The 23234-nt window shown below is 38.1% G+C and overlaps 2 protein-coding genes across 6 annotated transcripts in view; both read right to left on the reverse strand.

The window, feature by feature from the left end:
* urb1 (URB1 ribosome biogenesis homolog) overlaps positions 1-7792 on the reverse strand; it is a 77281-nt gene extending 69489 nt beyond the window's left edge. For 2 of the 3 annotated variants that reach the window (XM_051665616.1, XM_051665615.1), the window contains exons 1-4: positions 7593-7792; positions 6818-6957; positions 6554-6705; positions 6255-6384 (exon numbers count right to left, since the gene is read on the reverse strand). In XM_051665616.1, the coding sequence (XP_051521576.1) occupies positions 6255-6384; positions 6554-6705; positions 6818-6957; positions 7593-7725 (555 nt within the window). In that variant the 5' untranslated portion in view covers positions 7726-7792. Of the gene's footprint in view, positions 1-6254; positions 6385-6553; positions 6706-6817; positions 6958-7592 lie in introns of those variants that run through there. The other variant, XM_051665617.1, reaches the window with a different exon arrangement.
* A 579-nt stretch (positions 7793-8371) lies between these two features.
* Positions 8372-22344, reverse strand: phkg1a (phosphorylase kinase, gamma 1a (muscle)). Of its 3 annotated transcripts, XM_051665686.1 has the most exons (11): positions 21663-21696; positions 21170-21254; positions 20990-21086; positions 19336-19514; positions 19133-19187; positions 18544-18609; positions 17810-17973; positions 15230-15320; positions 13087-13240; positions 10161-10286; positions 8372-9006 (listed from the first exon to the last, which is right to left on the reverse strand). In XM_051665686.1, exons 3-11 carry the CDS (start codon positions 21070-21072, stop codon positions 8740-8742), a joined length of 1185 nt encoding a protein of 394 aa, XP_051521646.1. In that variant the 5' UTR covers positions 21073-21086; positions 21170-21254; positions 21663-21696; the 3' UTR covers positions 8372-8739. The 3 variants fall into 3 exon arrangements, with proteins under 3 accessions (XP_051521646.1, XP_051521648.1, XP_051521645.1); XM_051665688.1 differs by lacking the exons at positions 21170-21254; positions 21663-21696 and adding an exon at positions 22323-22344; XM_051665685.1 differs by lacking the exons at positions 21170-21254; positions 21663-21696 and adding an exon at positions 22040-22187.
* Between the last annotated feature and the right edge of the window lie 890 nt (positions 22345-23234).

The following is a 23234-nucleotide window of genomic DNA, read 5'->3' on the forward strand; positions in this document are numbered from 1 at the left end:
TAAATGAGGAGATCATTTTAATTTTTGGGTGAACTATTCCTTTAAATGTCAAAATGGCTTGCCATAGAATGTATATATACCGATGAGCCAAAACATTATGACCATCTGCCTAATATGCTGTTGGTCCTCCGCGTGCTGCCAAAACAGTCCTACCCTCCTAGGCATAGACTCTACAAGACCCCTGAAGGTGTCCTGTCAAGGTTTCAGACTGTAACTTAATGGTCGCATTTTGTGACAATTTTCCCCACCAGTGCGACTAAAGCACGCTACATACTGTAGGATTTTTACAGTCCTTTAAGAACGCATTGAGATTGCCACGGCACACTGTGCAACATTAGGTCAGACTGTATGATACACATCGGTGGTCCCAATCATCCCCATCAGTGAATGTGATCGTTAATATAAGTATATAGATCGTTAATAATGAATAGAAGGGAAACGGTGAGATTTGCCCGGAGGAGCGTTTTTTTTCTTCCTAAATGTCAGAACATCAGCATTTCTGTTGCTCCAATATCACTCCATAAACTGTCAAATAGGTCTTTAATAAGACACCCTGATCACAAATACACAAAATTACAGATGTTGAGAATGAACGCCTGTGGGGGAGGTAGCCTACAGTAATAATTAGCTACCACAGGCAAAGATTCATTGTGGAAAAAGAAGACTTGTGGCCCGAAAAATGACGAAGTTCACATAAGTAAAACAAAAAAGGTGGGTTATAGTACGTCTTTCTCCTCTTTTATATTAGTAACCTATATAGGTCATGCAATATTTTGAATATTCATGTAGACTAATAATATATCATGCTTGCAAATTCCCTATGGATAATGCACAAACATGACATAGATTTCTATATTTGTATCTGCTGAATTGGAATAAAAAGTCTTGGTGTGAATCTTAACTAGAAGTTTACAGATGCTTAAAGTAAATTTATTAAAAGTAAAATAGTAATTAAAATAAAGTTGTAAAGAAAATGCATGATAAATGTCAAGAAAAAAACCTGTTAAGAAAATACAATCATTTATTTATTTTCGTTTTGTAAGCTATGTTAAAGAAAGAAAAAACAGGGGGGCCTGGGTAGCTCAGCAAGTAAAGACGCTGACTACCACACCTCCTAAGTTCGAATCCAGGGTGTGCTGAGTGACTCCAGTCAGGCATCCTAAGCAACCAATTGGCTAGGGTGGGTAAATTCACGTTGGGTTAACCTCATCGTGGTCGCTATAATGTGGTTCTCGCTCTCAGAGGAGCGAGTGGTGAGTTGTGCGTGGATGCCGGAGAACAGCGTGAAGCCTCTACACGCGCTAGGTCTCCGCGGTAACGTGCTCAACAAGCCACGTGATAAGATGCGAGGATTGACGTCTCCGGCAACTGAGATTCGCCCACCGCCATCCGGATTGAGACGAGTCACTACGCCACCAAGAGGACTTAAAGCGCACTGGGAATTGGGCATTCCAAATTGGAAAAAATAAAAATAAAAAATAAAAAAAAAAATTGCCCGGGCAGAGCTGGTGCCGAATGTCATCTGAAGGCCTCAGAGAATTGACCCGATTGAAATACAGATATTATACTATTTTGTCGCGGAAGGTGGAGTTTTGGCTATTTAGGGCAAGACAGTCACACTTTGAGTAAGGGGACAAAGCAGGGAAGCTTTTGGCTAGTTTTATAAAAACAGAGAGAGTCTTTTTCTACCATTCCCTCAGTGAAATCTGCTGGTGGTAAGACATTTACCTCGGCCATTGATATTAATAATGCCTTTATAGAATTCGATCTTGATCTCTATAGTTCCATGTCTTCGTCTCCTGATGAGGATATTAGACATTTTGTGGAACCATTAGAACTCCCTAAATTGACGACGGAGCAAAAAAATATCTCAGTCGATTCTGAGATAAACTTGGAGGAGCTTGACGAGGTAACTAAGTCCTTACCTACAGGCAAGGCTCCGGGGCCAGATGGCTTTGCCACCGAGTTTTTTTATATCTTATGCTACAGAACTGGCTCCACTTTAGTTAGAAGCTTATACAGAATCATTAAAGAATGGAAAGCTTCCGCCAACCAAGACACAAGCCCGGATCAGTCTGATTCTTAAAAAAGACAAAGATCCAAGTGAGTGTAAGAGTTACCAATTTCCCTGATCCAGCTAGACGTTAAAATATTGTCAAAAATTTTGGCTAACCGATTAGGTAAAGTTATGACATCTCTTATACATATAGACCAGGTGGGGTTTATTCAGGGCCGCAGCTCTTCTGATAACACCAGGCGTCTCATCAATATCATGTGGTCAGTGGCGAATGATCAGACTCCGGTCGCTGCCATCTCACTTGATGCTGAAAAGGCATTTGATATGGTAGAATGGGATTATCTTTTTAAGATTTTGGAAATGTATGGGTTTGGGTTTACTTTTATTGGATGGATTAAGTTACTTTATAGACATCCGGTAGCGGCGGTACAGACAAATGTATTAATTTCAGATTATTTTATTCTGGATAGGAGCACCCGACAAGGTTGCCCTCTTTCCCCATTATTGTTCTGTTTTGCCCTGGAACCATTAGCAGCCCCGATAAGAAGGGAAGATGATTTTCCAGGGGTGGTGGTGGGGGTTTGGCACATAAGCTTTTGCTTTATGCAGATTATATTTTATTATTTGTCTCCGACCCCACTAGATCTATGCCTTGCCTCCACAGAATTATTTATTCCTTTTCTAAGTTCTTGGGATACAGAGTTAATTGGTCTAAATCCGAAGCTTTGGCTCTGACAGTGTACTGCCCAGTCATGCCGGCTTTTCAGCCGGGCGCCTTCCAGTGGCCCAAACAGGGCATTAAGTATTTGGGAATTTTATTCCCAGCAAATCTGTCTGATTTAGTCAGAGTTAATTTTGATCCCTTAATAAAACGTTTTTCGAATGATGTGGACAGATGGGCTTCATTACACATCGATGATTGGGAAGGTTAATGTAATTAAAATGAATTGTATTCCAAAATTCAACTACCTGTTACAATCTCTCCCTATAGATGTCCCCCTCTCTTATTTCAGGCAATTTGATAGCATTGCGAAGTCCTTCATTTGGAATGGTAAGCGTGCCAGGTTACATTTTAATAAGTTACATAGGCCGATGGACAAAGGTGTGTTAGACTTACCCAAGATTCTGTTTTATTATTATGCATTCGGTCTCAGACATTTGGCTCATTGGTCGCTTCCACCTGAAAGAGCCCCTCCCTGGTTCTGTATAGAACAAGAATTTCTTGCCCCTATTTTGCCAATGCAAAGCCTTTCAATCAAACTAACCAGAGAAGTTAAATCACACCCCATTATTTCACATTTGCACTCAGTATTGACAAAAGTATCCAGAGTGTTTAATTCAGATATTTATCTAAATGTTGCCTCGAGCCTATGGCTAAACCCCAAACTATGCATTAATAAGTCCCCTTTTTGTTGGTCTAAGTGGATTGCGAGGGATGTTAATACACTCGGTCATCTTTATGAGAGCGGTGTGATGAGATCCTTTGAAATTGGTTCAATATTTTGGGATTCCCAGATCTCAGTTTTTTGGGTATCTTCAGCTATGACAGTTGCTCTGTACTATTTTTGGGAATAGCATACACCCCCCTAGAGCGGCAGATACTCTGGAAGAGGTGATTTTTGCTTTTGGAAAAGGTCATGAGGCATCAGTGTATTACTCCTTATTAATTCAGAGTCTGGGGGACGGAGTCTCAACCACTCAAGAGATTATGGGAGAAAGATTTAGACCTGGAATTGGAGGAGGGAGAATGGGCAAGGATTTTAAAAAACATAAAAACTGCATCTAGAGATGCAAGGGTGCGCCTTATAAAATTAAAATTTTTACATCGGTTCTATTGGATCCCCCTCTAAATTGTATAGGCTTGGTCTTAAAGACACACCCACCTGCTGGAGATGCCAATCAGAGTATGGAGATTTAACCCATGTCTTTTGGGGGTGTGTGGAATTTCAAAAGTTTTGGTTAAAGGTGCAGAGTCTGGTATGCGAGGTGTTAGGTATTCAGGTATTATTGTGCCCCAGAGTCTGTATCTTGGGTGATGGGGCGGTCATTGACATTGTAAGTAGACACATAAAGAATTGGGTCTTAACCAGTATCATGATCGCAAAGCAGATCATTTTGAGGGGCTGGAGCACCCTCCTTTCAGGAGTGGTGCTCGGAGATGGGAAGGGTGGTGGCCTTTGAGGAAGTTACTTTCAGAGGAACGGGGATGTATAAAGAGTTCGTGGAGAAATGGGGCAGGTATTTGTCATTTGTGGATGTGTGATTATTGTTGTGTTTTTTATTTTATTTTTTTATTTATTTATTTTTTATGTACTTTTTATGTGTGTGCATGTGTGTCTATGTCATTTAAGACCACTGTTATGTTGCTGGGGTTAGGGTGGGACTGGGAGAGGGAGGAGTAATAGTTGGGGTTAAGTTTGATTCTATGTATATATGTTTTGTTCTATGAGGTACATTTATGTGAATCAATAAAAAATTGTTAATAAGAAAGGTAACCGTGGTAGTGAAGATGTGCTTTGTTTTACATTGGGTTACCATGGTTTTGTTAACTACTGTTAAAACTATAAAAACTATGGTGAATTTTCATAAGGACTAATGTAAAATATAATCAAGGGCTTTAAAGTCTGGACCTTTGTGAATTATGGACAAAGTTAGTTTTACATCAGTGTAAAAATCTGTTCTCTTCAAATGCTCTATGATTGTAGAAAAATATAATTAGGTTTTGTTTGCCTGAAATTTCCAAGAATCAACAAAAACCTGATGAAGGAGTCCCAATTTAGTCGCACTGTCAGAATAATTTAGCCCTATATAAATTAGGTGTTAACTTCTTACTTTTTAATCAATGTTATAGATAACCTTCTTGCTGTTAATACCAGTAAATTTGCATCTGCAATGCATCCTAACTCAAAATCTATACCTTCCTGTCTAATGAGCATTTCAGTGGGGCAAAATATTCAATATAATTGGTAACTGGGCTTATTTTTGATATATAATAATATCACTTTTATTATTATTATTTTCTGTCTTTAAACTTTTCATTTTAAAAGCCCCAGCACACCTGATCTGTAACAATGTTTAGGTTGGTGGCACGTGTCAAATTTATGTCCACATGAATGGCTGGACCCAGGGTTTCCCAGCAGAACATTGCTCAGAGCATCACACTCCCTCCACCGGCTTGTCATCTTCCCACAGTGCATCCTGGTGCCATCACTTCTCCAGGTAAACACTGCACATGTACACAGTTGTCCACGTGACGTAAAAGAAAACGGGACTCATCGGATCAGGCAACCTTCTTCCACTGCTCCAAGGTCCAGTTCTAACACCTGTGTGTCCATTGTAGGCGCTTTCCATGGTGGACAGGGGTCATCATGGGCACTCTGACCGGTCTGCGGCTACGCAGCCCCATACGCAGCACGGTGCAATGAACTTTGTATTTCACGTAACCATCATTAAAATTCTCTGTGACTTGTGCCACAGTAGACCTTCTGTCGGTTCAGACCAGACGGGATAGCCTTCGTTGCTCTCGTGCATCGATGAGTCTTGGGCGCACAGTACCCTGTCGCCGGTTTGTGGTTTGTCCCTCCTCGGACCACTGTCGTTAGGTACTCACCACTGTTGACCGGGAGCACCCCCACAAGCCTAGCCATTTCAGAGATGCTCTGACCCAGTCGTCTGGCAATAACAATTTGGCCCTTGTCAAAGTTGCTCATGTCTTTACTCCTGCCCATTTCTCCAGCATTCAACACGTTGACTATGAGAACTGATTGTTTCCTTACAGTCTAATCGACCCAGACCTTGACATGTGGCCTTATTAGGAGATGATCAACATTATTCGCTTCACCTGTGAGTAGTTGTAATGTTTTGGCTCATCAGTGTATACAGTCAGTGGAGTCCTAAAGTCTGAAAACATTCCTGAAAATGCTTCTATTTGGTTGTTTTCTAATATAATAAAAAAATTTCATTACAACAATTGAGTTCAACAATTTGAGTGAGAACTGAATTGCGTGCAAAACCCGATGCCCTGAAACTCTGTAAATTCCGAATGCATATTTCTGCTAAAAATGAATTTTGTCGATGTTTAGGAGCACACTAGCATATAGATGGCCTCAAAGATAACAGACATGTACTAAAAGCAGATAATCTCAAAATGGCAAGTATTGGCCTGCAAAGAAACCGGGAGCATTGTTTGCTTAACGCACTGGATCAAAGAGCTGTTAAAACACTTTTCGAAGCTTACCAATTTGTCTCTTCTCCGAGCGAGTCCAGAAAGACCTCTGCTGAAGTTCACGTGACTGAAGACCCCTCTGGCGGCCTCCGTACCCTGAGATACCATAGCAGACAGGAAACACAGACACTGGCGGACAAACCTGTTCACACAAAGCAGTTATTAGTTACTTAAGTAGCAGTTATCAAGATACAAAGAATCCAATAACTTGGCATTTGGACAGTAAGTCAACCACATTTATAATCAAACAAAAAAAACAAGCAAACATTTAGTAGACAAGGATTTTAGAGTAGGATTTGTAAAAGAAATACCGATAGTTGTTAGAATACAGAGAGGAGAGCAGAAGCTTCATGTGAGTGGACAACGTCTTCCTTACTATGTTGGAGCCCACCATACTCAAATGAGACAAATCACTAGCTGTCCGCAGCAAAATCATCTCTAAACTCTGAAATATCAGCATCATCTAGAAAAGACATTCAAAATAAGTTATGATTGTGATGCAAAACTAGAAAACAGCAACCGATTCAAGAAAATGAATAGTTTCAAAATCAACTCAACTGAAATGTGTGACTTACTTCAGACTCTGAATGATTCTCCCCCTCCAGTAATCTGAAAATTTCTAAACAGTCTACTGAAATTTTTATGTAGCCCTCGACGACATCATAGAGGTCTGCACTGGGAAGTTTCTTCGCAATTTTTATGAAGGTGTCCAATCCTATTATTAAAAAAAGTGGCATTACTGATATACTACATTAACTACATTTACATCCTAACATTTATTTTCTTAGCAAATGCTTTCCTACAGTACAACTTAACCATTTTACTGTGGAAATGTACCTGTTGTACAGTGCATATGAGAATAATTCAGCCCCTTCGACGCTTTTAACTTTTTATTTTAAGCAAACAGTACAATGGATGTAAGAAGCAATCCAAACATTTGACTACGAATTAAAAGCAACAAATATGTATTTACACTACCATAACTGACCCAAGTTTAGTTATTCTGATATCATGCTTCAATCAAGAAATGAGTTGGAGTTTTGTTTGTATGCATCATATAAATACTTTTACATGAATTTGAAGTCATTTTATTATTTGTACATGTAGTGTGTTTTAATTATTTTCAGGTCCACACAACATAGTTTCATGAAGTGCTAAAACAAAATAAAAATCCAGGGGTGTTGGAAAGTTTAAGGTTATTCTAACAGGCAAACTAATGTGTAAACCATGACATTTACCAATAAGAGAAAATGTATCGACCACATTTAAATAAAACTGTCTACTGCAACGCATGGTTGTATATATTTCAAGTCTGAAAATCAGATAACTGAGCAGCTAACATTAGCTCACCCTTTAGCGCTTTAGCAGGATCCTTTAACATGGATTTGAAGGCAGTGCCATTAAACTCGCTTTCCCCCGATTTGCTTTTCTTTGCTGTTGTTAAGGATTCGGGAAAATCCTCATTTTGACGTTTATTTGCCATCGCTTTTTCTCCCTGTAAAGAAATACACGCACATGTGACAACAGTAGTGTGAAGCTAGAAACGACAAAACACGTGGTAAAGCTTAGCGTATGAATATTAATTTAGCAGTGTGGCTCGTCATGGCACCAAACCTAATTAATATTAATGAGAGGATCCCTCACCGTAGTAGGATTTGTTGGTCAGAGACGTAATAACTATTAAAAACCTTCACCATAGTAGGATTCTTCAGCGATCTACTGCGTAACGTTCCTTCCAGAAAACGTTAAAACACTCGAGTACACAAAAATGTATTTTGACTTGCCCCTCCTTTTCTTGAAGGAAAAAAAAAAAGAAAGAAAGAAAAAGAAAGAAAAGAAAGAAAAAATCTGGGTTCCAGTGAAGCACTTACAATGGAACTTATGTAAGGGATAATGTACCGTCAGCCGGTTCTAATGGCACAATAAACCCCGTCAGGGACCCCAACACGCTGACAGAACAGTATCCCGCTTATTGCACGGCTACTAACCAAATAAATAAATAAATATATGTAAATACATCGTTCTCTTGGTGGTTTCTTTTTGTGAAAATGACCGTCTGTATCCTCATTATACAAGACTACTTGCCAAATAAACAAATAAATGGACATCAAACATTTACTTGAGCTGAAATTATTTTATGAGCTGCAGTGGTTACAGAGTAATAACAAACCGCTAGATGGAGCCATTGACCAATCAGAATCGAGTATTCAAGACAGCCGTGTAATAATTAAGTTTAATGCACAGACATTTTTTCATTGTAAAACACAGGCTCTCAATAACCACATTAAACACTGCAAGCTAATGATGCCACTCTGAAATGAATGCTGAAATGAATGAAAATTTAATAGCAAGTTAATTAAAAAAAAGTACATATTTCCTCACAAGTTAAAACATCTCACAATGTCATGAGGTATTTTAATGTTAAACTATGCAATCCACATGAGTTTTTCATGAACACATTGTCCTGTATAGTTTTCAGTAGTGTGCTTGATTTTCATTACATCATTCGGAAAGATGAGTCGTCAGTTTCTGCAGCAAGGGAAAGCAAGATAGCTTTTGGACTGTTCTCAAACAGGGCAGCTCTGTTCTGTGTCTGACCCTTCTTTACCCAGTGTCCATAAATCTTGAAAGCACAGGCATCAATGAGCTTGCGAATAGGTTTCACTGCATAGGGGTCACTTTTGATCACGTCCTTGGTAACTGGCTTGGCACGTCGATAGTTGCAGTAAATACGCATTGTAGCCAGAACTGTCATACAGATTACCTGAAAAACACAAGTGATTGAAATTATTTGCACTGTTCTTTTGTTAAAATGTCTTAGATAAGCAAGCAGTTATGAAAGATCAAATTAATCCCATCTACTACAATATAGAAAATCATATTAAATGTTCTATGCCCATTTAAGATCACGTTTTAATGTTCTGATGAATGAAACAACAAAGGACTTTATTCAGTATTTATTTTAAATATAAATGTATATTATCCCTTAAACACATACCTCAGGTCTTAGAGACCAGGGACCTCATTCCACCCCCTGTACCTCATCCATTTTTTAGTATTCCTCAGTCTATCTCTTATAAATAGTATGACACAAAAAATGGCAAAATTGCACAAAAAAATAAATAAATAAATAAATAAAAAATTGTAATGGTTTAAGTAACAAAAGTGTATAGGGTTTCTAGTTTCTAGAGATTTTTTTTTTTTTTTTTTTTTTGCACTTCCATAAATTATATTTTTTATAATTATTTCATATCTATTTAAGTTTACTATCACAGGATATCTATTTCTTTGTGTATTACAAGAGAAATGAGTACTATATTCATACAAATAAACACTATATCACACTGACTTTCTGTGCAACAATGAACTATCAACAATGGTGAATTATCAGTATTTTATATGTGCATACATAATATACATGTTATTTCTTACTCAAGGTGGCACTGATGTTTCAGTGATTGACTTGATTTACATTTGACATTGCCATTTGACGAAGAAACCACATTGAAGTAAACTTACAGCAAGTACAACACATGAAAAGTATATGACTATTGTCATTCGGGTGTATTACTGAAAGTTTTGCATCTGTTTAAACTCAACAAGTGCCTGAAAAAATACACATAAGATACACATAATAAATACACATAATAATAAATCCTGTTCTTGATTTGTCCTGATTTGTTGCATTATCTCTTTAATGTACCAAAATATATATATTTTTTTATTGTTTTTTAATTGTCTTGAAAATATTTTTAAAATTTGACACTATTTGGGCATTTTGTACATCCATTTCTGATAGATATAAGTGCCGAGTCTCTAAAGACCAGAACATGTAAGCATGTTTGGTAAAATTACCATGCAATGAAGGGTTAATATTTATTAAATAAATTCATTCCGAAACACAAAAGAAATACCTACCTTGAATTTCCTGTACGGGCTAAAATGCCGCACCTCAGCGACCACATATTGTTGGAAGAAAGGGTGGTTTAAGGCATCAGTGGCAGTGTAACGCTTCTCAGGATTCACCACCAATAACCTGGAGATCTGAAAAAGTTTGCACACCCCAAAAATTAATGAGTGTAAACATGAAAAAGGAAAACATATACACTGCCTGGCCAAAAAAGAAGTTGCAAACTCTAATATTTCATTGGACCGCCTTTAGCTTTGATTACAGCGCACATTAGTCATAGCATTGTTTCGACAAACTTATGCAACGTCACAACATTTATTTCCGTCCAGAGTTGCATTAATTTTTGGCCAAGATCTTGTATTGATGACAGGAGTGTCGAACCACTCCATAAAGTCTTCTCCAGCACATCCCAAAGACTTTCAGTGGGGTTAAGGTCAGGACTCTGTGGTGGCCAGTTCATGTGTGAAAATTATTCCTCATGCTCCCTGAACCACTCTTTCAAAATTTGAGCCCAATGAATCTTGGCATCGTCATCCTGAAATATGCCTGTACCATCAGGAAAGAAAAAATTCATTGATGGGATAACCAGGTCATTCAGTACATTCAGGTAGTCAGCTGACTTCATTTTATTGCCGAATAATGTTGCTGAGCCAAGACCTGACCAATTGAAGCAACCCCAGATAATAACACTCCCTCTAGAGGCTTGTACAGTGGGCATGATCCATGATGGGTGCAGCGCTTCATGCGCTTCCCTTTTCACCCTGATGCGCCCATCGCTTTGGAATAGGGTAAATCTGGACTCATCAGACCACATGACCTTTTTCCATTGCTCCACAGTCCAATCTTTACGCTCCCTAGCAAATTGAAGTTGTTTTTTCCAATTTGCTTCACTTACAATTGGCTTTCTTGTGGCCACACAGATGTTTAGACCCAATCTTGTAAGTTCTCGTCACATTGTGCATGTGGAAATGTTCTTACTTTCACTATTTAACATAGCCGTGAGTTCTACTGTGATATTTTTACGATGTGACTTCACCAAGCGTTTTAGTGATCTCCGATCACGATCATTCAAGATTTTTTTCAGACCACATTTCTTCCGCGAAGCTGACGGTTCAACACTATCCTTCCAGGTTTTAATAATGCATTGGACAGTTCTTAACTCAATTCCAGTGATTTCAGCAATCTCCTTAGATGTTTTCTTTGCTTGATGCAGGCCAATAATTTACCCCTTCTGAAACACAGTAACATCTTTTCCACGACCACGGGATACGTCTTCTGACATGGTTGTTGAAGAAATGAGAAGCTACACACTGCATCAGTTAGGGTTAAAAGAATTGTTGCCAGCAGAAACATATTAATCAATTAATAAATATTTTTTTTTTTTTTTTTGGCCAGGCAGTGTATGTAGGTCAGTAGATCTGGTGTAGGTTTGTCATAGTAGGTTTGTCATACAAGTTGATATTAATTAAAGCTAAACAACTACAGTATGTTCTTACACATACAAAATCCACAATTTTAATATTCCCAATAGAGCGCAATAGTTAGTATTTTTCCCATTCTTGTTCTCCATAGGGAGAACATTTTTTTTTTCAATAATACCACACCATAAACCAAACCAACCAGGTTTGAGAAAATCCCAACATTACAAACTTTGAGCTGAGGAAAAAGTAAATTAAAATGGGACAAGACAAAGATACAAGACTGTGCAGAAGACTTTACGTCTTTTAATAAGGAATGAACTACAATCCCATCCCATTAAGCATTGTGAATTATGTAATTGAATTGAAAACTTTTATTTTTATTTTGATTAATATGATTTCTTGTCATTGATTATCTTTATTCAGTGTAATCTTATTAATAAGTTACTGTAATCATTTTTAGTCAAAAACTCATTACATTTAAAATTATTGTAATCAGATTACAGTTACTGACTTTCAATTAAGTTAATTACTTTTATGTACATTACTTGGGTTATAAATATAATGTTGAATACATTTAAAACATATTCATATGTACATCTGTTGGTGTTTTTGTGACAACAGTAAGGTGTGTGCCCCCTAATGATTCATTGTAATGTAAAAACATGGGGTGTTGAGTGTACGCATCATTTGAAAAACGACACATTTTAACGCTTGTATTAGAGATCCACCTACATTTACACACTTATTCCAACATGGTTAGCTTCTGCTGTAGCTCACCTGACAATAGTGTTGGGCTTTTGACACGGAAGACCGCGGTTCAAGCCCAGCCAAACCTACAAGCACATGATACAAAGAGAAGGGTTTAGCTGCAGACATTACTCCAAAAGGGGGTGTGAGCGCCAAATTGCCAATGAAGATATAGGGAGCCCCTAACTCTTTCCCTAACCTTAACCATGAGTTGAAGTGACGCCCCCTTTTGGAGTTGCTGCAACCCCCTTTTGGAGTAACCCCGCCTTTTTTTGGAGATTCCGCACCCATTCTCGGCCTGCAGCTATACCTAATTGGATACGAAAGTATCATAGAGTTGATACGAAATGACATGGCTGCTTCAGAAAATATGCTTTTGATGTCGTATTTGCTTTTTGTACTCTATCGGTTAGGTTTAGTCATTGATGAAGGGTAAGAATGTCTTTTTTGTTCACCTCTTATTTGCTTTTAGGACACTATAGGTTAGATTTAAGTTAAAGTTTTAGGTTAGGGCAGTACATTTTACTTTGTAAAAACCCCAATATTCACCTTAAAAACCTGGTCTAATTACGACACGATTTAACTTGCTTTTAGTGCCCCCTGCTGGACATTTAACTGGGAAACTGCCGCAAAACGTGTAATGAAGCACGTTATTTAGTTTTGAAATGTTTTTGTCACGTAACATTCATGAGAAATTCAGGAATTTTTAATTCCGGAAACCGACTGTTGCGCTCTATTCTGCTTAAGCACCCTACACATGACACACCAGGTCTTTGACAGTGTCTGAGCGATCGTCCCACTCTGGAGATGTGAACTGGTAGTTTCCTGCCAGGATCATGCGTAGCATTAGCATCTGCTTCCTGTGCCAGAAGGGAGGAGAACCTGCAAGTAGGGTGTACATGATCACCCCTGTACTCCAGCTGCAAAAGACCAAAAACCATTGTAGTGTGATTTCTCTATTCAATACGTCCATTCAAGTATTGACTGTCTTGAAGGTGTTTAAGTGAGTAATTTTTGAGAGAGAGGTTTTTAGTGCTTTAGCATTTTGGGAATTCTGAATGGTTGCTAGCTAGTGGCTCATCAGGTCAAGTCAAAAGAGCCTACTCCCAAATCTCTACGATATTCAGGTCCCTCCTTTATTACAAGTCTATGAGATTTTTTTACTTGTTTTATCCTCTACCAGGCCAAAATCATAAAATTCAATCGCTTTAAAAAGTAATATCATACTTCATGTGACTAGAGTGACTAGGAGGTCCTAGCTAGGAGTCCTTTCTGACCTTGGTTATTCTTTGTCCAGTGAGTTTTGGTTGCTTCCTTCTAATGGGACATACAAATTTCCTCTGTGTAAAACCAACAGATGCAAGCAATCTTTTATTCCGGCAATTGTTTTTGTGTTATTATTGGCTGATGTCCACAACTAAATTGCCTTTTAAGAACAATAATGATTGAAAGTGAAAAGAAAAATTTGAGGTATCAAATTGTTTGTTGCATAAATGAGTAAGAGCAACAGTAATAATGATGCTTGCCTATTACTAATGAAGTTTGCCAAACAACCTAACCACCCCAAACAGGTAATCCCAACACTGTCCCATAATAATTCATACAACATGGAAAATTTGTAAGACATCATATGACTTGACTTGTACGAAAAAGTACGACTTTTAGACCAACCAATCATATTTGCTTCCCTTGTCTCATTCCATACTAAGGTAATTTCTTTGTTTCATGGTACACAAAAGTTATTTTTCTATTAAAGGTGCTGTAAGCAATTTTAGCCTTTCTACTTCCACAAGAATGAGCCGTTGAATTAGCCACGCACCCTCTTTCCAAAACCCAGCACTCCAAATATAACACAAGCTTTATTGAGACCGACTTCGTGCAGAAACAGTTGTTTAAAACAACAGCAGCAAAATAGCTCCCTCAACAGACAACTGTGATGAACAACATGGCTTACAAATGGCAGTAAGCCTCAATAATTCGCTGCAACTACAATACTATGAGAACGAGCAAAATTATTGACGGGTGAAAAGCGTCAATGTCTGCGGACACATTTTTATTTGTTGTTTACAGAGTCTAGAGCTGTCATAGAGACCAGTGAGATATCTCAGGACATTTCATTTCATTACTATCTTTAAGGGAGTAGGAACATTTTTTGCATACCTTTCCATGAAAAAATCACTTACAGCACCTTTAAAATCATGATTGGGTTTAGGGGTTAGACTTTATGGTTAGGAGTCTTTCTTCTAAGGTACACAACAGTGGTTTTCCTATTAAAATCATGGTAGTTATGTTTAAGGTTTGGGTAAAGGATTAAGGCCAAAGTATACTTCAGTTGTCCGCGTTGCTAATTGCTCTCTGTGCACAGTATGCGTGACACACATTTCGTCATCAGCACAGTCTGCGCGGACTGTCTGTGTGCAGCTCAGATGTTCTCGACATGCAGACTGTCCTCAACTGGATGCATCATCAGCGCTCGTGCCAGCTGTTGACTGTACTAAAGAGTATCACAAAGCAGTTGTAGTGCGCATGTGTTGAATGAGTTTGCATACGCTAACGGTCAAAAGATTACACTTCGAAAGGCAATGGGGTCAACCGGGCCCAATCTGACCTGGAACACAGAAAAATGGAGTATGCAGGGGCCTTTAGACTTTATGGTTAGGCTTAGGTTTGGGTTAGGGGTTAAACTTAAGAAAAATAGTAATAACCTTCAATGATTTGTTTATATTTCTCTATGGACAACAGAAGTTGTACATTTTCTTACTATTTCGCCATCTCATACTATTATTATAACTTGTCATGAGATCAGGTTGGGTAATCCCACCCCAAACAATTGCCATTGGTTGAGGCAGAAATTGATGAAATGAAACTATAAACTAAAGGTCTGTGCCCATATCAGAGTGCTTACTCACAGATCAACTGCAGTCCCATAACCTTGGTGATGTGGATCCATAGAGCATTCAATAATCTCTGGAGCTAGATAACCAGGTGTTCCACATACCTCTAGGTAAGACAACATAACAACAAAAGAGCCTATGATGAAAAACAGATTTAACCAGTTACAGTATATGGTACTGTATTCACTACTATTACGTATAGGGGATCATAACATGAAACATGACATTATTTTCATGTTAATTAAGCAAATTTATACACGTTTAAGAACACATACAGTTTAATTGCACATATTTTTAAAGGTTACTCTATCCGCCCCCTTGAGCACTGAGGTTTGTTTCCGCCAAAGTAATGCAAGAACGCACATTATATATTTTGTCACCTGGACCGCATTGGCAAGGCATTGGTCAGGCGCTTGCATCTGCATATGCATACATGTGCAAATATTTTTTCAATAAATTCTTTATTGGTTTTTTTTTACCAATAAATTTGTTCTTCGTGGTTCAGTTGTACTTGTTTAACAAGTAAAACTGTTTTCACGGTTGGTGCATGTCATAGGTAAAAAAACATAGGCTAACGGATTAAAGGACAATGCCAACATGCCAGACCCAGTATGACAGGTAATGCTTTTACTTCACAATTGCATACAGTACCTAAAGAATGTATTTCATCAACAGTCAAGAAGTAAATGTCGAATTCAGATTGTGAAAGTTCGGAATTTGGACGCTGCATGTAATTCGCCTGGATTTTTTAACTTTTGAGATTGTCTGTATTTCTCATTATTCTCCATGATGATATCAGAAAATGAGCATAAATTAACGGCAGTACAACAAATACTATGGTAATGGGGCTAAAGGCCTCCTGGGATAAAAAGCACTTTTCATTTGATTTTCTCCCAAAACACTTAACAGCAACAAAAACTACCATAGTACTTTTCTTAACATTTGTTTATTACTATATACTGCAAAATATTCCTGATCCATGAGGTCACTGCCTGTAATGTCTAAAGTTTGATTTTGAGATAATTTGATCTAATATTTAATAATGTTTTAAATGTCGCAAATTTACACAGATGAGCCAAAACATTATGACCACCTGCCTAATATGCTGTTGGTCCTCCGCATGCCGCCAAAACAGCGCTGACCCTCCGAGACATGGACTCTACAAGAACCCTGAAGGTGTCCTGTGGTATCTGGCACCAAGACATTAGCAGCAGATCCTTCAAGTACTGTAAGTTGTAAGGTGGAGCTACTGTGGATCGGACTTGTTGATCCAGCACATCCCACAGATGCTCAATCGGATTGAGATTTTGGAGGCAAGGGTAACACCTTGAACTCTTCATCATGTTCCTCAAACCATTCCTGAACAATGTGTGCAGTGTGGCAGGGCCCATTATCCTGCTGAAAGAGGCCAATGCCATCAGGGTATGCCACTGCCATGAAGGGGTGTACCTGGTCTGCAACAATGTTTAGGTCGGTGGCACGTGTCAAATTGACATCCACATGAACGGTCGGACCCAGGGTTTCCCAACAGAACATTGGGCGCACACCTACACGGCCGTCCACTTGATGTAAAAGAAAGCAGGACTCATCGGACCAGGCTACCTTTTTACACTGCTACATGGTCCAGTTGCGACGCTCGCTCGCTTTCGATATGGACAGGGGTCATCATGGCCACTCTGACTGGTCTGCGGATAAGCAGCCCCATACGAAGCAAGGTGCGATGCACTGTGTGTTGTGACACATTCCTCCCGTAACCATCATTACATTTTTCTGTGACTTGTGCCACAGCAGACCTTCTGTCTGTTCAGACCAGATGGGATGGCCTTTGTTGCCCTCGTGCATCAATGAGCCTTGGGCGCCCAACACCCTGTCGTTTGTGGTTTGTCCCTCCTCGGACAACTGTTGGTAGGTACTCACCACTGCTGCGCGGGAGCACCCCACAAGCCTTGCCGTTTCAGAGATGCTCTGACCCAGTCATCTGGCCATGACAATCTGGCCCTTGTCAAAGTCACTCAGGTCATTACTCCTGCCGATTTCTCCTGCATTTAACACGTTGACTACAAGAACTGATTGTTCGCTTACCATCTAATCTACCCAGACCTTGAAATGTGGCCATGTTAGGAGATGATCAACATTATTCGCTTCACCTGTGAGTGGTCATAATGTTTTGGCTCATCATTGTATGTAGCTAATGAGAATCCCTGAAATTATCACATTTATTTTGAGACTATTTAAATACTTATTTATCATTTTCAGTTTTGTTCAAGGTAATTAAATCAAATGGTTTTTTTTTATAACTGTCCAGTAACTGAAAGGATAGCATTTGGGTTAAAAAGCCCCCCCGTTGCAGGAGCTAAAGGCCCCTATAAAAGTGGGGTGAATAGATATGCAATAGATACTGTATGTAAGTGGTCAGTGATGATGGTGAATAGTCAGAGTGCACACAAAATGATCACAGGGCAGCAAATAGCTCCTCAAGTGTCCAATGTCATGTTAAACATTAAATTACATGAACTGCAGCAATGTTGTGATCAAAAAAGTGCATCTCTCTAGATAGACAGGTAGCTACAGTGGCTGAGAAGAAAAGTGATTTACCATTAAGTTTTTGTCCTGGGGCAATCTGCACAGCAAAGCCGAAATCAGTGAGTTTGATGCTCATATTGTCATCCAACAGGATGTTCTCTGGCTTTAGATCCCTGTGCACAATGTTCTGAGAGTGAAGGAACTGAACTACCTCCAACAGGGCCCGCATAATCTTCCTGCAAAATGACAATATCACAATGCAAATATATGCAATATATAGCGTTATGTACTGTACATTGAGCCAGGCTACATTTAATAAATTTATTGTGTTGAATCTTACGAGAGCATGTCCAGGTCACATTGCATCCCAAAATCAAACAATAAAAAAATAAATTATACTTTACATAAAAATAAAGCCTATTTTTGCCTATTTAACATATACAGTATATATACTGTATATTATTGAAAATTATTCAAATATAACTATTTATAATTATAATTATTGTTATTTGAGGGGCTTTCTCAACAGTTATTTATTTATGCGATTTATTGTGAATAAAAAACTTTACAATTTAAGCAAAATATTTAGATTTTTTTGCATTACAGTCATGAGAATTGGGGGGAAATGTGCATAATTTTCATGACAGTAATGTCACAAAAATCTTAATAGTCCTAAAATAGGTTTCGTTTTCTTTATGGAAAATCAAATGTCTTATTTCTTTCCTTTGTTTTTTTGTGGTGAAATGTGACATGGGCATAATCTTGACAGGTTTTGTGAGATTCAACCACTGCTAAAAGATACAAACCTAGTCTCTTTTTCACTGAGTGTCACCTTTTCAGTTAGGTAATCAAAAAGCTCTCCTCTTCTCATCCTAAAAGAACAATATTTATAACTATGCATTGTGAAGATTTCTCTACATACTGAATATGAAAGGTTTTTGAAAGCACATACAATACCAGTCAAACGTTTGGACACACCTTCTTATTAGTACTATTTTACACATTTAAGAATAATAGTAAAGTCAACCAAACTATGAAATACACATAAAAAAAACATACCAAAAGTTTAAAATGTCAAACGTTATTGTAAAATGTTACCAACTATTTAATATTTTAGCTTAGCTCAACCTTTCCTTTATTGTCCGATCCAACTCATCCATTTTAAAAAAGATTTTCTTTCATATAATTCTTTACGTTTGAATATTTTTTTATTTTTTATGTTTACTTTTGTAGAGAAATTCATACGTGTCACAATTGTATTCATTCCTAGTCTAAAAAAGGTTTTTAGAATCATGAGAAACATTCCGTCAAGTGTATCCCAACTTCTGACTGATAGTGTATATAGGAATATTGAATGAATTTATACATATCAAGACCACAATGAACTCTACTTACAAGTCAAACACCAAGAAGAAGAAAGCTTTAGTTTCAAAGCAATCCTTCAACTGAACTGAAGAAACAAGAAACAATGTGTTCAATCATTCTACGGTAAAGATATAAATATATTTTAGTTCCACAAGGTTGAAAGCTTTGGACGTTTGCGGTTACATTTCATGTTTCAAAACCTACTACCCTAAGTCTTTTTTTCCTTTACTTACTGATGTTTTCTTGTCCACACACTTTCTTGAGTATATCAATCTCCTTTAAGGTGGCATTTCTGATCTCCTCAATCTCCTCTGGACTCATTTTATCTGATGGAGTGATGTCTATGATCTTCACCGCGTATTCCTGGGTGGTGCTCTTATGGATACAACGTCGGACCACACTGCTTACCCCTCTGCAAAACAATATCATGATAAATAATTCAACCTAATATCTCCAGTAGTTGTCAACCAATATGGCTTTTTTTTATGCTGATTTCTAAGGAATAGGCTGGATTCTGGCCGATACACTCACTGAGCACTTTATTAGGAACACCTGTAGTGTACACCTACTTATTCATGCGATTATCTAATCAGCCAATTGTGTGGCTGCAGTGCAATGCATAAAATCATGCAGATACGAGTCAGGAGCTTCAGTTAATGTTCACATCAACCATCAGAATGGGGAAAAAATGTGATCTCAGTGATTTAGACGTGGCATGATTGTTGGTGCCAGATGGGCTGGTTTGAGTATTTCTGTAACTGCTGATCTCCTGGGATTTTCACACACAACCGTAGTCGGTTTCATAGGAATCACGTAATATGGAATCAACTGCTCACCCGATTCTTAGATCCACTGATATGCAGTAGCGAATTGCTTAGTTTTGTTTAAAAGCTGTATACACGAAGGGGTTTTGAATCAAGAATCAATCACATCCAATGCAACATCAGATCAAAATATCATAAGCCTACAACTTGAGAACAAAAGACAACTCGACCACTGTAAAACGTTTCACTGTTTTTTCCTTTGGAATTTTTTCTAGCAAATATACAGTGGGATTCACTAGTGAAAATGCTTCACACAGCAGTAAAGCATTTTTAACTCTTATAATTTAATGCAAATATTTTCATTACCAATTATGTTATCAGAATAACAATTTGAGTAAAAAGTAGTCATGCAGAAGGTGTTTGTTTCCCCCGTTAAGAACAATGTGCATTTACTTTTAAATTGTAACATTAGATGTACACCGTTCAGCCACAACATTAAAACCACCTGCCTAATAATGTGTAGGCTCCCCTCGTGCTGCCAAAACAGCGCCAACCTGCATCTCAGAATAGCATTCAGACATGATATTCTTCTCACCACAATTGTACAGAGCGGTTATCTGAGTTACCGTAGACTTTGTCAGTTCAAACCAGTCTGGCCATTCTCTGTTGACCTCTCTCATCAACAAGGTGTTTCCGTCAACAGAACTGCCGCTCACTGGATGTTTTTTGTTTTTGGCACCATTCTGAGTAAATTCTAGAGACTGTTGTGCGTGAAAATCCCAGGAGATCAGCAGTTACAGAAATACTCAAACCAGCCCATCTGGCACCAACAATCATCCATAAAATCAAGCGGACATGGATCAGGAGCTTCAGTTAATGTTCACATCAACAATCAGAATGGGGAAAAATGTGATATCAGTGATTTGGACCATGGCATGATTGTTGGTGCCAGATGGGCTGGTTTGAATATTTCTGTAACTTCTGTAACAAATTTAAAAAGATTTTATAAGAATCAACACTTTTTGTTCATTTATTAAAAAAAAAAATAAATAAATAAATCTTACTACTGTATGAGAATTTTCTCTGTACGATTCACCCATCAATCCGTAAAATATGACAATACCTTCCAAGGATCTCCTTTGGATCATACTTCTCATAGAAGTCCTGTGCTCCAACCCAGTCAGGAATTTCATCTTCTTTGGTCATTATTATAGACTAAACTGTAACATTAGAAAACAAATGTATTACCTTAATTAGAGCAAATAACGAATGAATACCAGGCATTTGGTAAATACCAACTTACAAGGTAATCCAAGTACTTCAAAGAATGCCATTGTATAGTATGTCCTCAAATCCATTGTGTTACCATGGTACATGTCTAAAAAAAACTTTATATACGTAGAAAAAGAATGTTAACACTTGTAATACTCTGGTATCCATATAGTAACGATGGTTTTCTATTGTAATATTGTAGTCACCGTGACTAGTAAAGGTTTAATGTTTTACGACATTTAACATGCCATTGTATTCTTTCCCTTACAAAAATTAACAATGGTTTTCCTATAGTAATATTATAAATATAGTTACCAAAACCATGGTAACTATATTTATACTACAATATTACTATAGGAAAACCATTGTTCATTTTAGTCATATGGTACATTTTGTGGTTATTATGGTTTTACTACAAATACCAAGGTCAAAACTATGCTTACTGAAGTACCACGTGATGTAATATAGGCCAGGTACATGAATATGGTAAAGATATACAGTATACCAAAGCATGACGGTATTACCGTCTTCTGATTCCATCACTGTTTATACCATGGTACAGCCACAGCACTTTTTGTGAGGGTCAGAAACGTTTAAAATCAGCAATGGAAGCCAGTGCAAATAATTCTGACCATTTCTGTTTTATTATTTGCAGCGACATTCAAGTATTGCAGAGCGTTAAGTCATATAGCTACATAACGAGCTGCTGTCTTCGTAATATACTGATCTTTGTTCATCTATTTATAAGGTAGCATCGCGTTTGTCGTCGCCGGTCAGCAGCAGCTTTCTCAAACGATGCATCAGTCTGAGCAGCAGCATCACGGACATTAGCAATGTGTATGACGCAACTCTCTTCAAACGGTTTAGAGAAACACGGATTCGCAACAACTGTTCTGCATACCTGTTAAAATCAATATTAATTCCTGTTTAAAAGTCTTGTCCGGCTGCGAGTCGTTAGTTCGGTGGTCAGTCTATGTTCCAGTCTTCCAGGAATATGACAGAAATTTAACGGGAGAGATATGACGGGTCTGCTGCCTTCAGCAACACAGCGCCGAAAGGGCAACAGTTAATGTCAAGATCCAAAAATAAAATGCGATATTAAAGACTGTGCAGTGCAGTGTCGCATTACTACTTTGGTTGTGCACTTAATATTAATAAGATCTAAATGTAAATGTCATCCTTACCAAGGACCTCGTCATCATTCATTCTAACGTATAATCATAAATGGAAGATGACTGGAGGGAAATTTAATGAGATGAGATATTTCATATACAGTGGTGTGAAAAAGTGTTTGCCCCCTTCCTGATTTCTTATTTTTTTGCATGTTTGTCACACTTAAATGTTTCAGATCATCAAACAAGTTTAAATATTAGTCAAAGATAACACAAGTAAACACAAAATGCAGTTTTTAAATGAAGGTTGTTATTATTAAGGGAAAACAAAATCCAAACCTACATGGCCCTGTGTGAAAAAGTGATTGCCCCCTAAACCTAATAACTGGTTGGGCCACCCTTAGCAGCAACAACTGCAATCAAGCGTTTGCGATAACTTGCAATGAGTCTTTTACAGCGCTGTGAAGGAATTTTGGCCCACTCATCTTTGCAGAATTGTTGTAATTCAGCCACATTGGAGGGTTTTCGAGCATGAACTGCCTTTTTAAGGTCATGCCACAGCATCTCAATAGGATTCAGGTCAGGACTTTGACTAGGCCACTCCAAAGTCTTCATTTTGTTTTTCTTCTGCCATTCAGAGGTGGACTTGCTGGTGTGTTTTGGATCATTGTCCTGCTGCAGAACCCAAGTTCGCTTCAGCTTGAGGTCACGAACAGATGGCCGGACATTCTCCTTCAGGATTTTTTGGTAGACAGCAGAATTCATGGTTCCATTTATCACAGCAAGTCTTCCAGGTCCTGAAGCAGCAAAACAGCCCCAGACCATCACACTACCACCACCATATTTTACTGTTGGTATGATGTTCTTTTTCTGAAATGCGGTGTTACTTTTACGCCACATGTAATGGGACACACACCTTCCAAAAAGTTCAACTTTTGTCTCGTCAGTCCACAGAGTATTTTTCCAAAAGTCTTGGGGATCATC

Source organism: Myxocyprinus asiaticus, chromosome 31, assembly GCF_019703515.2.
Source record: "Myxocyprinus asiaticus isolate MX2 ecotype Aquarium Trade chromosome 31, UBuf_Myxa_2, whole genome shotgun sequence".
NCBI lineage: Eukaryota > Metazoa > Chordata > Actinopteri > Cypriniformes > Catostomidae > Myxocyprinus > Myxocyprinus asiaticus.